This window comes from Salmo salar, chromosome ssa11 (assembly GCF_905237065.1).
Source record: "Salmo salar chromosome ssa11, Ssal_v3.1, whole genome shotgun sequence".
In the NCBI taxonomy this organism is placed as follows: Eukaryota; Metazoa; Chordata; class Actinopteri; order Salmoniformes; family Salmonidae; genus Salmo; species Salmo salar.
The window spans coordinates 84,122,743-84,139,957 of NC_059452.1; the positions used below are offsets into that span (position 1 = coordinate 84,122,743).

Consider the following 17,215-nt stretch of genomic DNA (forward strand, 5'->3'; position numbering starts at 1 on the left):
TGACCGAGTATGTAATACCTACATGTTTCAAGCAGACCACCATAGTCCTTGTGCCCAAGAAAACGAAGGTAACATGTCGGTAGCCATGAAGTGCCTTGAAAGGCTGGTCATGGCTCACAACAAGACCATCATCCTGGAAACCTGAGACCCACTCCAATTTGCATTCCGCCCCAACAGATCCACAGATGACGCAATATCAATCTCACTCCCCTTTCCCACCTGGACAAAAGGAACACCTGTCAGAATGCTGTTCATTGACTACAGCTCTGTGTTCAACACCATAGTGCCCACAAAGCTCATCACTAAGCTAAGGACCCTGGGATTAAACACCTCTCTCTGCAACTGGATCCTGGACTTCCTGACGGGTCGCCCCCAGGTGATAACGGTAGGTAACAACACATCCGCCACGCTGATCCTCAACACAGGGGCCCCTCTTGGTAACCAGCTAGGTTAACATCCAATTGGCGACAGGTTTTATATTCAAAACTCTGCATAAAAACAATATGCGCATTTTCTTACCAGAGATGTATTTCCATCAAATTACCTTGTTGCAGATAAAAGGCTGTGCATGATGGTGTAGCGCACATAAACATACCTTTTGTGGTTAAATTCCCATGTACTGAATAAAAAATACAAGTTAAATGGGTTTCCATCGAATTTTCAACTCTACTGATGATTTTCTCACCAAAACTTTTTGTTTTGATACAGAACTGTATCTGCACGCTGTTGACTAGAGCGCACCTATAGCCTACATGATGAGATTATTACGGACAAATGAGAAATATCATTTTTATTTGCCTAACGCAACCTAGCGTCGATGATCATGTTACCAGAATAAAACCCTTAAGATGTATTGTAAAGGAGCCTCAAGCTCATCACCTTGCACTTTCACCACCCTGTGAAGTTCATCATAACTTATTTAATCTGTAGCCTAATAAACTGCATGCTTTCCAGACGTAGTGGGAGGACCACACAACATGTCATCACATGACTCCATGTTTACTTCCATATGATGGGTAATATATCCATATTTTCGCATAAAAGCATTTCCCCCGACATTTCTCATCTAATTCATATTACCGACACAAAAAGATCCCACTTTGTCTAGCATATTTTGTTTTGTCAACATTTTGAAAGATTACTGAATTTTTTTTCCATCAGGCCTGTTATTTGACATGTACTTTACTTGCAAAAAAGGTTGGATGGAAACCTGGTTACAGAATCACTTGTTATTTGTTCCTAAAAACCCAAAGCCAGCAATAGAGGCATTTTAGACACTTGTACAGGAATTTTGCACTGATGCACTGACTACTGGGAAAGAGGTGAGATGCAAACACCTCTTCACAGCTTGGCTAAAGATGACTGACAGCTTACCGCAGTCACACACACACCACCCTACCATCTGCAGGATATATCTGAGGATCACATGAACAGAAGTAGCAGAGTATGGGAGGGTACACTGCCTCATCCCCATAACCCCCCTACATGTGTGGCTGGCATACCACATTATCAGTCAGCCACAGTGGTCACGCGTGTCCCCTTGTGTGGTTGGCCACCACTGTCCCCCTCCCTGTCTCAGTGTCCCTGCTGTGCCTGCGTCACATAACCTAGAGGCAGAGGAGCCCATTGTTGGAGGAAAAATGGGATAGGAAAAAAACACTGAGATAAAGAGGAGATGAGAGGAGGATGTGAAATTAATTATTTATGACTCCCCCGTTTTGGTGTGTGTGCGTGTGTGTGTGTGTGTGTGTGTCAGAGGTGTTGGGATAGTTAAATGCGGTAAATTACACAAACCCATCCAGTGATGATTCTAATAATCTCTTGGGATGTTTACGTGATGTATGTGTGGTATAGGATCGGCACACACATTGGAATTCTACAAAGAAATGAAAACAAATAAGGTGTCACTCTTAGAGGACCTCCAACATATTTGTATGCATGCATGCTAGAACGTCTACAATCACTGTAAAGGCTCGTGCTTGGGTTTGTGCATGCCTCCGCCTATTTGTATGCAACATGCACAGTCAGTACTTGGATTCCAACTGCTTTCAGCTCTCGGAAATGGTTGTTCTATGATCTAAGAATAGTCCTGGATTTCACATGCTTCTGTGAGGCTAAATTACACCAAAAATATTAAATCAGCTCTATCGACTGGAATTTTGAGCAGCAAAGACATTCAAGTGCATCTAATTAAATTCCCCTTAACTGATTCAATGGATTGACAGAACATTACAACCACTAACAAGGACATAAAACAGACAGGCATTGAACTGATCTGTCGTTACAAAACTGAGTGTTAATGAGACAGTAATTAATATTGAATGCAAGAAATGTCTATTAGACAAGTAGTAAAATGGCCAGCCAAATCTGACTAGATTCATATTTGCAATTCACAATCTGTGATCACACCAGCTTCAATAAAGACTGAATAAATAAATACCTGTTTGATAGTTTCACATTCACACTCTCCTTCAAATTAGTGGATTCGGCAATTTCAGCCACACCGTTACTGACAGGTGTATAAAATCGAGCACACGGCCATCCAATCTCCATAGACAAACATTGGCAGTAGAATGGCCCGTACTGAAGATCTCAGTGACTTTCAAAGTGGCACTGTCAACGTAGGATGCTACCTTTCCAACAAGTCAGTTTGTCACATTTCTGCCCTGCTACAGCTCCCTGGGTTAACTTTAAGTGGAAGTGGAAACGTCTAGGAGCAACAACGGCTCAGCCGTGAAGTGGTAGGCCACATAAGCTCACAGAATGGGTACCCCGAGTGCTGAAGCGTGTAGCGCGTAAAATCGTCTTTCCTCGGTTGCAACACTCACTACCAAGTTCCAAACTGCTTCTGGAAGCATCGTCAGCACAATAACTGTTCGTCAGGAGCTTCATGAAATGGGTTTCCATGGCCGAGCTGCCGCACACAAGCCTAAGATCACCATGTGCAATGCCAAGCGTCGGCTGGAGTGGTGTAAAGCTCGCTGCCATTGGACTCTGGAGCAGTGGAAATGCGTTCTCTGGAGTGATGAATCATGCTTCACCATCTGGCAGTCCGACAGAAGAATCTGCGTTGGGCGGATGCCAGGAGAACAGTACCTGCCCGAATGCATATTGCTAACTGTAAAGTTTGGTGGTGGAGGATTAATGGTCTGTGGCTTTTTTTCATGATTTGGGCAGGCCCCTTAGTTCCAGTGAAAGGAAATCTTAACGCTACATCATACAACAATTCTGTGCTTACAACTTTGTGGCAGACCCTTTCCTGTTTCAGCATGACAATGCCCCCGTGCACAAAGCGAGGTCCATAAAGAAATGGTTTGTTGAGATCGGTGTGGAAGAACTTGACTGGCTTGCACAGAGCCCTGACCTCAACCCAATCGAACACCTTTGGGATGAATTGAAACACAGACTTCGAGCCAGGCCTAATCGCCCAACATCAGTGCCCGACCTCACTAATTCTCTTGTGGCTGAATGGAAAGTCCCCGCAGCAATGTTCCAACATCAAGTGGAAAGCCTTCCCAGAAGTGTGGAGGCTGTTATAGCAGCAAAGGGGGGACCAACTCCATATTAATGCCCATGATTTTGGAATGAGATGTTCGATGAGCAGGTGTCCACATTCTTTTGGCCATGTAGTGTATATGACGATACCCAATAGCACATTCACACAAACACAACACGAGGGGCTTTTCTCTAAACGTTTGTGGTCAGACGGCTCAGTGGGTTGTTGGAGAAAAGCGCTTGCAACACCAAAATGATGGGTTAATGAATCAGTATGGATATTGAATATATGAACATACAAGGAAAGTCTATGGAGTATACTGGAAGAATGAAGACAGAAAGAATGAAGACAGAGTTGAATAGACTGCTCTCTGGTAACACCTCCCAGCTCTGTGAAAAACCACTGAGCCTATAGTTGAGAGAGACGGAGTTAAACATTAAGCAACATAGTAGTGGTGTGCTAACCTAACCAGCATGGATTATACATTTACATTTACATTACATTTAAGTCATTTAGCAGACGCTCTTATCCAGAGCGACTTACAAATAGGTGCATTCACCTTATGATATCCAGTGGAACAACCACTTTACAATAGTGCATCTAAATCTTTTAAGGGGGGGGGTTAGAAGGATTACTTTATCCTATCCTAGGTATTCCTTAAAGAGGTGGGGTTTCAGGTGTCTCCGGAAGGTGGTGATTGACTCAGGTGATTATACCCAGTTGTCTGTCCCGACAGGACCAAAAAAATCGGTCTATGTTTGGTTCAGATTTGGTCTGGTCTGGACTGGCCTTGATTTTGCCCAAACATAGACGTCTATAATTGGTTCAGATTTGGTCCGGACCAAATCAAGATCGGACCAAATCATAGACAACCATATTTCACAAGTTTGAACAGCACAGTACATCATAGTATAGTACATTACAGTACACAGTAAAGAAAAGTAGAGTATAGTACAGTTATGTACAGTTGAGTACACTAAAGTATAGTGTACTGTATTGTACCCAACTTTACTCTAATGTACTGTACTCTTCTCTAATGAACTAAACTAAACTGTACTGTACTCTTCTGAATTAAACTCTACTGTACTCTACTGAATTAAATTATACTGTATTGTACTCTACTACACTCTACTGAATAAAACTTGACGACTGTCCTGTACCGTACAGGACTCTACTGTGCTCTACTGTACTAAGCTGTGCCGTACTATAATGTGATGTTCAAAGTTGTGAAACATAGCCTAGAAGTCTATGATTTGTTCAGATTTGGATCTGGTCCGCACCGACCAAATGTGTACTTGTTTGGGGTGGAGTGCATTACAATAATACCCAGCATGCTTTGTAAGTGTACATTTTGGTCATTCAGCAGACGCTATTATCTAGGGAGCGACTTACAGCCAGTCAAGCGCATTCAACTAAGGTAGATAAACACCAACATAAGTGCACGTGACAGATGGGAGCAATAATAAATATTCTGTTGTAATCTTCAGTTGGCTCATCTGTCCTTTATTAAAGGGACACTTCAGGATTTTGGCAATGAAGCCCTTTACCTACTTCCCGAGAGTCAGATGAATTCGTGGATTCCATTTTTATATCTCTGCTTGCAGTTTGAAGGAAGTTGCTAACTAGAGTTAGCGCAATTGCTAACTAGCATTAGCGCGATGACTTGAAGTCTATGGTATGAACTAGCATGCTAGTAGATACCATAGACTTCCAGTCATTGCGCTTATGCTAGTAAGCATTGGCTCACGAAATAGCCTCTAACTTTCTTCATCCTGGATAAAAATTATCTCGGGAAGTAGATAAAAATCCCAAAGTATCCCATTAAGAGGCATGAAAAATTCTTATTTTGATATAATGCTTACTGCATTGAGAATAAATGTGTAGTTGAAATTTGGCCATAGAATCAATGACCGAAAAATACATATTTTCAACATCTGTAAATTACGTATTTTCCGGACGTCAAAAAGACATCTTTTCCAGATGTTGAAAAAACGTCATTTACAGATGTTGAAAAGTCTATGGCCAAATTTCAACTACACATATATTCTCAATGCCTTAAGCATTATATCAAAATAACACTTTTTTTCAACATCCAGAAATGACGGATTTTCAACATCTGTAAAATACATATTTTCACCTTTCACTCAGCACCTAAAATGCACCTGACGTCAGTGTCAAATACTTGTTTTGCTTACTGGGCATGCTCCACAGCTCACATACAGCACAACCAGGCCTGCCTGGGTTTAATGACTTCTAGTTCCACTGTGTTATTCCACTCAATTCTACATTCTCAACAGGTTTCACCATGTATGCATGGCAGATCATTCACATGTTGAGGTATGGACAATATACACACACTAGAAGGAAAACTCTGCACTCACTGAAATAGTCTTTACATTTTAATGCCTTCTTAACAGAGGTCAGGACAAACAGATGCGTTTTGGCAGCAGCCTTCGTCACCCATATTTATAGATGACATCCCATTGTAGTAATCCTTCTTTCTTTTTTCACAATCATTATTTACATACATTTTCTGCTGTTTTCCATAAGAGCTTCAAAATAATATTAATAATAAACAAAAAAAGGTGCACCTGTTGCTCACAGCAAGCAACTTAACTGGGTTCTTCATTAAGGCCTCTCAGTATGACTATAATGAACATGTGTCTAACTTGCACCGTTATACGATTATTAAGAGACTAGATACATATAGCTAATCCTGGCAAACAATAGCATTAATTTAGAGGCAAGCAGATCAGAGATGTCAAGGTGGTACCCAAGCATGTGCTATGTGTATAGTGTAATTAACAACTATCAATAGCCCTACTAAATTATAAGCGTAGAGTCAATCAAAGAATTACTTCGTAAAACGAGGAACGCATTTACTCAATTCAACTAATAGAATGTATTAGTCATACAATAATTAACACTCAAAACAATTACAGTGTACATTAAATACTTGATACATTACTATCAAGGCACAAGGCGAGACCCAAATGTAGACACAGGAAGCAGATGGTTGGAGTCTTACAATGTTTATTAATCCAAAGGGGTAGGCAAGAGAATGGTCGTGGACAGGCAAAAAGGTCAAAACCAGATCATGGTCAAGGCAGGCAGAATGGTCAGGCAGGCGGGTACAAAGTCCAGAAACAGGCAAGGGTCAAAACCGGGAGGACTAGAAAAAGGAGAATGCAAAAAGCAGGAGAACGGGAAAACCGCTGGTTGACTTGGAAACATACAAGACTAACTGGCACAGAGAGACAGGAAACACAGGGATAAATACACTGGGGAAAATAAGCGACACCTGGAGGGGGTGGAGACAATCACAAGGACAAGTGAAACAGATAAGGGTGTGACAATTACAGAATGACACAGAGTAAATGACTATGAATGTTCTACGCCAGAACACCACCACAAGACCATCGGGAGACAAACAGACGGGTTCTGTGGAGCACAGCACATCCCTTCTCTTTATCAGCAATTGTTAGGTACAGCCACATTCGCAGACAGAACATTTAGTACAGGAACACCCCTGCAGGGACCTATTATTCAGCTGATTGGCAGTTTCAGTATTTTGTCTCAAGAGGTGTGTAAAATTGTAATTATACTTCAGAATGATCACCGCTATAAAAAGTGCAAAACCTCTCTTTAGGACAAAAACCTAATCGAGCGGCAGAATGCTACATTATCATACACGTCACAGCATTTTATAATTCAACAGAGATGAATAGGGCTGCAACTCGACCAGCCTCTATTTAGATTCTCATTGTATACGTTATACTCTATATACTTTGTATCAGTAGCCCCAAAATGGCTTCCATAATCCTCACCTTTGTCAGCTACAGACAGTGTGCTGCTGAAGTATTGCTCTTCCAGTGTCCACGACGTGTCGTTCATTTTGTTGGAGACCCCACATGATCCCAGGCAGTTCACCTTAATGGCTGGAATGGAAAGAAATAAAAGATTCAATCAACTGTTTAGTTAACTAACTTTGTCTATCATTCATAGTTCTCTAAAATGGGTGTTTCCATTATTCATTTTTCTATCTGTCACGAGCTGGTATAAAAAAAATCCCACATATGAATGCTATAAACACCAAATAGCAGAGTTTTCAATGAATGGTGTCTATAAATATGTTTTGCTGTTGACAGGAAGCCACATGTTCAACATGAACCCCTTTAAATGAAACCCTTGGCCCTGGTGTGCTCACTGTGCTGTGTAAAAATAGCAGCACTAAACATTCAATAGCAAGGGGTTTGTAGAGTCATCTGTATCAGACTGGAATAGCCTCACCACTCACCTGTTCGATGGGGCTATTGAATATGTTACTAAGAAGCTAATGCAAGTCAATTCCAATTGCTAGCCTATATCGGGGAAGCCAGCCACACTTGCCCTATCGGGATAGGCAGACTATACATCAATCTTCATAGGAACCCAAACTTTTCTGGGTAATATTATCATTATGTAAGTAAAGGTCAACCGAAACGTGTTCCAGGAGATTTTTATAATGTTTAATGATGTAGCATACATGCAGCCACTACTAATCTATGATAAGCTCCTATCTCTCCCCAGAGGGTTAGTGTGATCCTCAGAGGGATCTGAGAGTGACATCATGATCACACCGCACACAGCAGACACAACACATGTGACGTGATGTATGGAGAGGCTCTGTGTGGTTTAAGGACCGCTGTGCTGAGTTCCATACTAGGCTTGGGCGGTAAATCGTTCCATACTAGGCTTGGGCGGTAAATCGTTCCATACTAGGCTTGGGCGGTAAATCGTTCCATACTAGGCTTGGGCGGTAAATCGTTCCATACTAGGTTTGGGCGGTAAATCGTTCCATACTAGGCTTGGGCGGTAAATCGTTCCATACTAGGCTTGGGCGGTAAATCGTTCCATACTAGGCTTGGGCGGTAAATCGTTCCATACTAGGCTTGGGCGGTAAATCGTATATCGGGGTATTTAGAAAAATCCGCAGGATGGTTTTTCCAATATGTTAGGAGATAAAGCAGATTCTATCCTTCACCTTCATTTCATTGGTCATATTATTTTACAATATGGAGCTTACAGTAGTTCCCCAGAACAGTTTAGCCAGTCATGTGTTTGGCTGTAAAAAGCACAATGGGTTAAATTTGGTCATTAGTGGTGGCTGCTGCTGCTGGGCAGAGTGGCTCTATTCTCTCTTGGTTGGAAATAATCGAACAAAACAGACACTTGATTGTATTGTGTAGTTAACAGATGGAGAGGGTGGAGGAAACAGCGAAGAAACAGTATCAGTGTTGGCCAATATTCATATGAAACCAGGGTCGAATGGCGACCAGTGAAAGGTTCCTGGATCGAATCCCCAAGCTGACAAGATAGAAATCTGTCGTTCTGAGCAAGGCAGTTAACCCACTGTTCCCCTGGCGCTGATGACATGGATGTTGATTAAGGCAGCCGCCTGCCCCTCTCTGATTCAGAGATTTTTCAGTTGAATGCATTCAGTTTTACAACTGACTAGATATCCCCCTTTCCCTGTAGTCAGAGCTGTGTCTGACTCTGTCCATATCTCTCAGAACTGAAACCTTTTGATAATGTGCAGTGAACACCATGTTCACACAAGGTCACGCTCCTCCTCTCTTATAGCATCATGTTCCCTCATGGCCTCACATTGTCAGAAATGGAGGGAGAGAGAGAGGTCAGAGATGGAGAGATCTGTACAGGGGATGGAAGTGGTAGCATATGACACTGCGCAGTTATGGACTGTGTGACCGAGCGACACACACAAGTAGAAGATGGCTCCCCTCCACTGGTGACAGTAGAGTTAGCTAGCTATCTCTAATCTGCTAACCCCACCACCACAGCAGACAGACTGACTGTCAGGCAGCACATGACTTCCTGTGTCAGCAGAACTATATGCCTTCATACACCTACCAGCAGTGCCTACAAGAGTCACTCACACATAGTAATGTTAACAGGAGTGTAGCAGTTTTGAGCCATCCCTTACCAGACCACCCATGAAGTATTTACAACCTCTGGGCATCAAACAAACACAACAAATGATCAGAGAATGCATTGCTGGTTTGGAGAGAGGAGAGAGGAGAGACTAGAGAGAGTTGTGACTCAGTGTGTCTTTGTGTTCACTCCAATACGCTGGAGTCCTTCCAAGGCCTATTCCACGGTTCAATAAGTGTGTCGGAGAAACATGTCAGTAGGCGTGGAGAACACCGGCTCCATTTATTCGTTTCAATTTTCAAAGTTTATTCTCCCCGTTCACAGTATACAGATTAAAGTTGATCCTAAAAGGATCAGCCAGCGTAGGCTACTCCAGTACTGGAAGTGTTCATATGATCAGGACCTTGACAAACATGGATGGTTGTATTATAAGTAGTAGAGGTCAACCGATTACGATTTTTCAATGCCGATACCGATGCCGATTATTGGAGGACCAAAAAGGCCGATGCCGATTACGTCGGCCAATTTTTATATATATATATATATATATAAAATGGCCGACGTAATCGGCATCGGCCTTATATATATATATATATATATATTTGTAATAATGACAATTACAACAATATTGAATATACACTTTTATTTTAACTTAATATAATACATTAAAAAAAATCTATTTAGTCTCAAATAAAGTATGAAACGTTCAATTTGGTTTAAATAATGCAAAAACACAGTGTTGGAGAAGAAAGTAAAAGTGCAATATGTGCCATGTAAAAAAGCCAACGTTTAAGTTCCTTGCTCAGAACATGAGAACCTATGAAAGCTGGTGGTTCCTTTTAACATGAGTCTTCAATATTCCCAGTAAAGAAGTTTTAGGTTATAGTTATTATAGGAATTATATGACTATTTCTCTCTATACCATTTGTATTTCATATACCTTTGACTTTTGGATGTTCTTATAGGCACTATAGTATTGCCAGCCTAATCTCGGGAGTTGATAGGCTTGAAGTCATAAACAGCGGTGTGCTTCAAGCATTGCGAAGAGGTGCTGGCAAATGCAGGAAAGTGCTGTTTGAATGAATGCTTACTGCTGGATCAAAAATCAAATCATAGACTTAATTATGATATAATAAACACACAGAAATACGAGCCTTAGGTCATTAATATGGTCAAATCCAGAAACTCTCATTTTGAAAACAAAACGTTTATTCTTTCAGTGAAATACAGAACCTTTCCGTATTTTATCGAATGTGTGGCATCCATAAGTCTAAATATTGCTGTTACATTGCACAACCTTCAATGTTATGTCAGAATTATGTAAAGTTATGGCAAATTAATTACGGTCTTTGTTAGGAAGAAATGGTCTTCACACAGTTTGCAACGAGCCAGGCGGCCCAAACTGCTGCATATACCCTGACTGTGCTTGTACAGAACGCAAGAGAAGTGACACAATTTCCCTAGTTAATATTGCCTGCTAACATGAATTTATTTTAACTAAATATGCAGGTTTAAAAAAATATACTTGTGTATTGATATTAAGAAAGGCATTGATGTTTATGGTTAGGTACATTGGTGCAACGACAGTGCATTTTTCGTGAATGCGCTTGTTAAATCATCGCCCGTTTGGCGAAGTAGGCTGTGATTCGATGAGAAATTAACAGGCACCACATTGATTATTTGCAACGCAGTACAAGCTAGTTATACTGGTAATATCATCAACCATGTGTAGTTAACTAGTAATTATGTTAAGATTGATTGTTTTATAAGGTAAGTTTAATGCTAGCTAGCAGCTTACCTTGGCTCCTTGCTGCACTCACGTAACAGGTGGTTAGCCTGCCACACAGTCTCCTCGTGGAGTGCAATGTAATCGGCCATAATTTTCATCCAGAAATGCAGATCACCGATTAATCGGTCGACCACTAATTATAATCCCTTGGTTGAGAGTTTAGAATAGTTCCCATTTTCCTCCCCTCACTTCTTTGTGTAGGTTTGAAGGACTTTTTGTCTAGGACCTATTATACCTGACATTACAACCTTTCTCCTCTTCCCACAGGAATGTCTTTGAGGGCACACTTTCATAGAAACTGTTACGCAATATTGCATTACTGTTTGTAATGTGTCTGTGTTCTTTCGAACTTTCAAACATTTGACATTTTAGTAATTTACCAGATGCTCTTATCTAGAGTGACTTACCATAGTGACTGCATACATTTTAATACTTTCTTCATACTGGTCCCCCGTGGGAATCGAACCCACAACCCTGGCGCCTTGCTCTACCAATTTAGCTACACGGGACTATAGAACCTATAGTTCCTGTGATTTGACATGGCTGTTTAAACCTTTGGTTAATGTTATTGGCCTAGTTAATCTTTTGGTACATGCCTAGGTGGGCAATGCAAATATCTTGTGGGGAAAAATCTCCTCGGTAACAGTTAGAGGGTTGCCCTGACAGTGCAACCAATCAGGGCCATGATATGAAGTCATTCAATTAGAGAACATGGCCCCTAGTGACATCCCTGCATGGCAACAATGAGTCAGCGTGTGGGCCAGGAAAGAGGAACTGGCAGGGAAAACAAAAGACAGACTGCTAACTTTGGGCTGATAATGATATTTCCTTGTTTACGAGCACCCTTAGAAGGGTTTCAACTGTTGCGGCTGAAAACAGAGGAGCTACAGTGGGTTTGTTTACGGTCTGGCATTTAAGAGAACAATAAAAGACAGAAGTAGCTCGTTTTCCTCCAGCCAAAACAAGGAGCGGAACTGGGGCTCAGACAAGGGGAGGATTGTGTCTGTCCTGAGGCTGGTAATTTCATCACAGCTAGATCAGGAGTATTAATGAGCAGATTAAAAAGGTCTGCTGAATTTATTGGGAGACCAGGAGTTCTCAGAGTCTTAGAGGTCCACGCAATGTCAACAGAAGCATACACACCCACACATAAGTTCACATAAGATAAAGCATCCTTAGATAAAAAAGGGTGGAACCTTTCAAGGAGCCAAACCCATGCTGACTTCCCCTAAATACAGAATGGTGTTTGCAACAAGAGAGAAAGCTGAAGACTTGATACTCCCTGTTGAGATCTGTCCACCTTCACTTTACTTGAATGTTTCTATTCACAGCACACATCACTTTTAAAGTTACAACACCAATGAAAACCTGTAGCCTCCAGTTTTACATGAGGCCCAATAGCAGGGCAGAGATCACCCGTACTTAGTCATTCTCAACATATCCCATCCTTACACTCCAGTAATCCAATGCCACGCTCACTATCCTCATTAAGTCTTAAAAGAGCTGCAAACAATTAGAGAGCCTCTTGCTTTCAGCTGGCTAGCTAATGTTAGCTGGCTGGCTGGCTCGCTAGCTAACGTTACGTGTATGATCTGTGTAGTAATATCACTCGTATCATTCGTATCATCCCCCTCTTCAAAGGGGGGGGACACTCTTGACCCAAACTGCTACAGACCTATATCTATCCTACCCTGCCTTTCTAAGGTCTTTCGAAAGCCAAGTTAACAAACAGATTACCGACCATTTCGAATCCCACTGTACCTTCTCCGCTATGCAATCTGGTTTCAGAGCTGGTCATGGGTGCACCTCAGCCACGCTCAAGGTCCTAAACGATATCTTAACCGCCATCGATCAGAAACAATATTGTGCAGCCGTATTCATTGACGTGGCCAAGGCTTTCGACTCTGTCAATCACCACATCCTCATCGGTAGACTCAACAGCCTTGGTTTCTCAAATGATTGCCTCGGCTGGTTCACCAACTACTTCTCTGATAGAGTTCAGTGTGTGAAATCGGAGGGCCTGTTGTCCGGGCCTATGGCAGTCTCTATGGGGGTGCCACAGGGTTCAATTCTTGGGCCAACTCTCTTCTCTGTATACATCAATGATGTCGCTCTTGCTGCTGGTGAGTCTCTGATCCACCTCAACGCAGACGACACCATTCTGTATACTTCTGGCCCCTCTTTGGACACTGTGTTAACAACCCTCCAGACGAGCTTCAATGCCATACAACTCTCCTTCCGTGGCCTCCAACTGCTCTTAAATACAAGTAAAACTAAATGCATGCTCTTCAACCAATCGCTGCCTGCACTTGCCCGCCCGTCCAGCATCACTACTCTGGACGGTTCTGACTTAGAATATGTGGACAACTACAAATACCTAGGTGTCTGGTTGGACTGTAAACTCTCCTTCCAGACTCACATCGAACATCTCCAATCCAAAGTTACATCTAGAATTGGCTTCCAATTTTTGCAATGAAGCATCCTTCACTCATGCTGCCAAACATACCCTCGTAAAACTGATCATTCTACCGATCCTCAACTTCAGCGATGTCATTTACAAAATAGCCTCCAATACCCTACTCAATAAATTGGATGCAGTCTATCACAGTGCCATCCGTTTTGTCACCAAAGCCCCATATACTACCCACCACTGCGACCTGTACGGTCTCGTTGGCTGGCTCTCGCTTCATACTGGTCGCCAAACCCACTGGCTCCAGATCATCTACAAGACCCTGCTAGGTAAAGTCCCCCCTTATCTCAGCTCGCTGGTCACCATAGCAGCACCCACCCGTAGCACGCGCTCCAGCAGGTATATCTCACTGGTCACTTCCAAAGCCAATTCCTCCTTTGGCCACCTCTCCTTCCAGTTGTCTGCTGCCAATGGCTGGAACGAACTTCAAAAATCTCTGAAACTGGAAACACTTATCTCCAGCTGTCAGAGCAGCTCACAGATCACTGCACCTGTACATAGCCCATCTATAATTTAGCCCAAACAACTACCTCTTCCCCTACTGTATTTATTTATTTATTTTGCTCCTTTGCACCCCAGTATTTCTACTTTGCACATTCATCTACTGCAAATCTACCATTACTTGCTATGTTGTATTTACTTCGCCACCATGGCCTATTTATTGCCTTTACCTCCCTTATCTCACCTCATTTGCTCACATTGTATATAGACTTATTTTTCTACTGTATTATTGACTGTATGTTTGTTTTACTCCATGTGTAACTCTGTGTTGTTGTGTGTGTCGAACTGCTTTGCTTTATCTTGGCCAGGTCGCAGTTGTAAATGAGAACTTGTTCTCAACTTGCCTACCTGGTTAAATAAAGGTGAAATAAATAAATAAATAAAATCTCAGAGCCATTTACATTGCTAGTTATAGCCTAATGTTAGTTAGCTAGCTCACATTGAACCTGGTTGGTTAGCTACCTGCAGATTAATGTAGGGTAGTAACGTTATGAGTTGGAATTATGGTTCATTGTGTCTAAACAAAAGACTCCACTATGCAAGTAACCATTTCAATAAAATGTTCATGATGTCACTGCGACAACTGTCGTAAGACGTAGCTGGTAAATTCTCTCTGGCTATCTACTCCGATTTCAGAGCACTCGTCTGAGTGTGCCAGAGAGCAGAATAACTGACGAATTTACACATTTTCGAACGCTCAACACCCGTTGAACTGGTCAGTAAAGGTTGACAAAAAAAGCGTAATTAAATTGTTGCCAGCAGCACAGTGTATAACATAAAAACAGAGCTCTGAACGCTCTGTGTTTATGAACGGACAATCTGACAAAGCTCTGAGTTTCCGAACGCCCAGAGCGCACTCTGATCACACTCTGGCGCTCCAGATTGAATATATGAACACACCCGTAGTATAAACCAGCCTTTACTCTTGAAATATTTGGTTGTTTAGTACATGGCCTCACAAGTGACTCCTTAAAGAGCTGGGTGAGGCTAAGGCTTAAGAGAGTGTGAACGATGCTGAATGGGTGAAGACAAAGAAGAGCTCTCTAATACTAAAGGTGTACCAAAACATTCAAGGGCCATTTCCAAATAAATTTGGTTACAAGTTTATCAACTTTCAAAGCAGAATTACTTACTTTTTGTTCCTCAACTGTACTATATGATATACCATTTTCTAGCTCTGAGTCTCTACTTTTATCCAATGTAAAAAACACAATTTCAAATTTTGCTACATAAGATCGAGCCGGTCGGTCACTTCTCAGAATGCATCTCTCACTTCTCCATGCTCACAGCGGGGAGAGGGAATAAAAGTGGCTTGCTCACACAGCAGCCGACAGCAAAACGTGGACAGGCAGATCCTTTCATAGCAGGAATCAAAATAATGCATAGGCTATTACTGTTCATCAAATAGGCTAATGGTTTTAGAACAATCTACAGGAATACTGTATAGCAAAATCACAGAAAATTACTGGCTTATATAAAATGCTTCGGTAAGAGGAAGGCAATGTCGGTAACTTTCTGTTTATCGTCCTAGCTCTAATTGAGGGTATAGTGGTCAGTAAGTGCTCATGCCTCTGACTCCTCATTTCTGACTGCTGACTGGCCATAAAAGAAGGGGCAGAACAGACATCCATTACCCTTCTTTATCTCTGCTGATTTCCACTGATATCATTATGTGCTCTATGGGGATAACCAAACTCTAGCTGGCGGTATGCTGCTCAGAGCTGCTGCATGGCAGGGGCAGGGTAAACTCTGACGCAGAGAGCATGCGACCCTCCTCAAGTCATGAGGCCTGACTGGACCTGAGCCTAATTGGGGGGAAATGTTTGGGGTCTGGGCACGGTGCTACTACAGGAGCACCCAGAGTGAAAACTTTAGGTTATGATTTTAATCCCGTTTCTCTGATAGTATAAGTGAGGTATTTCATAATGGGATACACCCCCAGTGTATTCATCAGAAGCCTTCATTGCACTACGCCAGCCATAATTGGCTGGACGTCGAGAAGTGTGCGTCAGAGAGGGGCGTCCCTCCAACCCTATAAAAGGTCAGACGTAGCATCTCCTAGTTGGAAAGGTGTTGTTTAGTGAGCGCTTTACCCATGTGAGGTTTAGTCCAGGAAGCGAACAACTCATCACATTTTCTAAACTCATTAGTCCTGTCCATGTTTATGTATTTATTTTTATTTAACCTCTATTTAACTAGGCAAGTCAGTTAAGAACAAATTCTTATTTACAATGACGGCCAGAAGGACAACCATCTCTGCAGCACTCCACCAATCAGGCCTTTATGGTAGAGTGGCCAGACGGAAGCCACTACTCAGTAAAAGGCACATGAGAGCCGCTTGGAGTTTGCCAAAGGGCACCTAAAGGACTCAGACCATGAGAAACAAGATTCTCTGGTCTGATGAAACCAAGATTGAACTCTTTGGCCTGAATGCCAAGCGTCACGTCTGGAGGAAACTAGGCGCCGCTCATTCCCTGGCCAATACCATCCCTATGGTGAAGCATGGTGGTGGCAGCATCATGCTGTGTGGATGTTTTTCAGCGGCAGGGACTGGGAGACTAGTCAGGATCGAGGGAAAGATGAACGGAGCAATATACAGAGAGATCCTCGATGAAAACCTGCTCCAGAGCGCTCAGGACCTCAGACTGGGGTAAAGGTTCACCTTCCAACAAGACAACGACCCTAAGCACACAGCCAAGACAACGCAGGAGTGGCTTCAGGACAAGTCTCTGAATGTCCTGAAGTGGCCCAGCCAGAGCCAGGACTTGAACTCGATCGAACATCTCTGTAGAGACCTGAAAATAGCTGTGCAGCGACGCTCCCCATCCAACCTGACAGAGCTTGAGAGGATCTGCAGAGAAAAATGGGAGAAACTCCCCAAATTCAGATGTGCCATGCTTGTAGCGTCATACCCAAGAAGACTCAAGGCTGTAATCGCTGCCAAAGGTGCTTCAACAAATTACTGAGTAAAGGGTCTGAATACTTATGTAAATATCATATTTCAGTTTTTTATTTGTAATACAATTGC

At 42.4% G+C, this 17,215-nt stretch overlaps 1 protein-coding gene across 1 annotated transcript in view; it reads right to left on the reverse strand.

Moving 5' to 3' along the window:
• arrdc1b (arrestin domain containing 1b) overlaps positions 1–17,215 on the reverse strand; it is a 56,497-nt gene that overhangs the window by 18,166 nt on the left and 21,116 nt on the right. Inside the window, exon 2 of the mRNA XM_014128649.2 lies at positions 7,324–7,434. Coding sequence (XP_013984124.2) covers positions 7,324–7,434 — 111 coding nt within the window. The remainder of the gene's footprint in view (positions 1–7,323; positions 7,435–17,215) is intronic.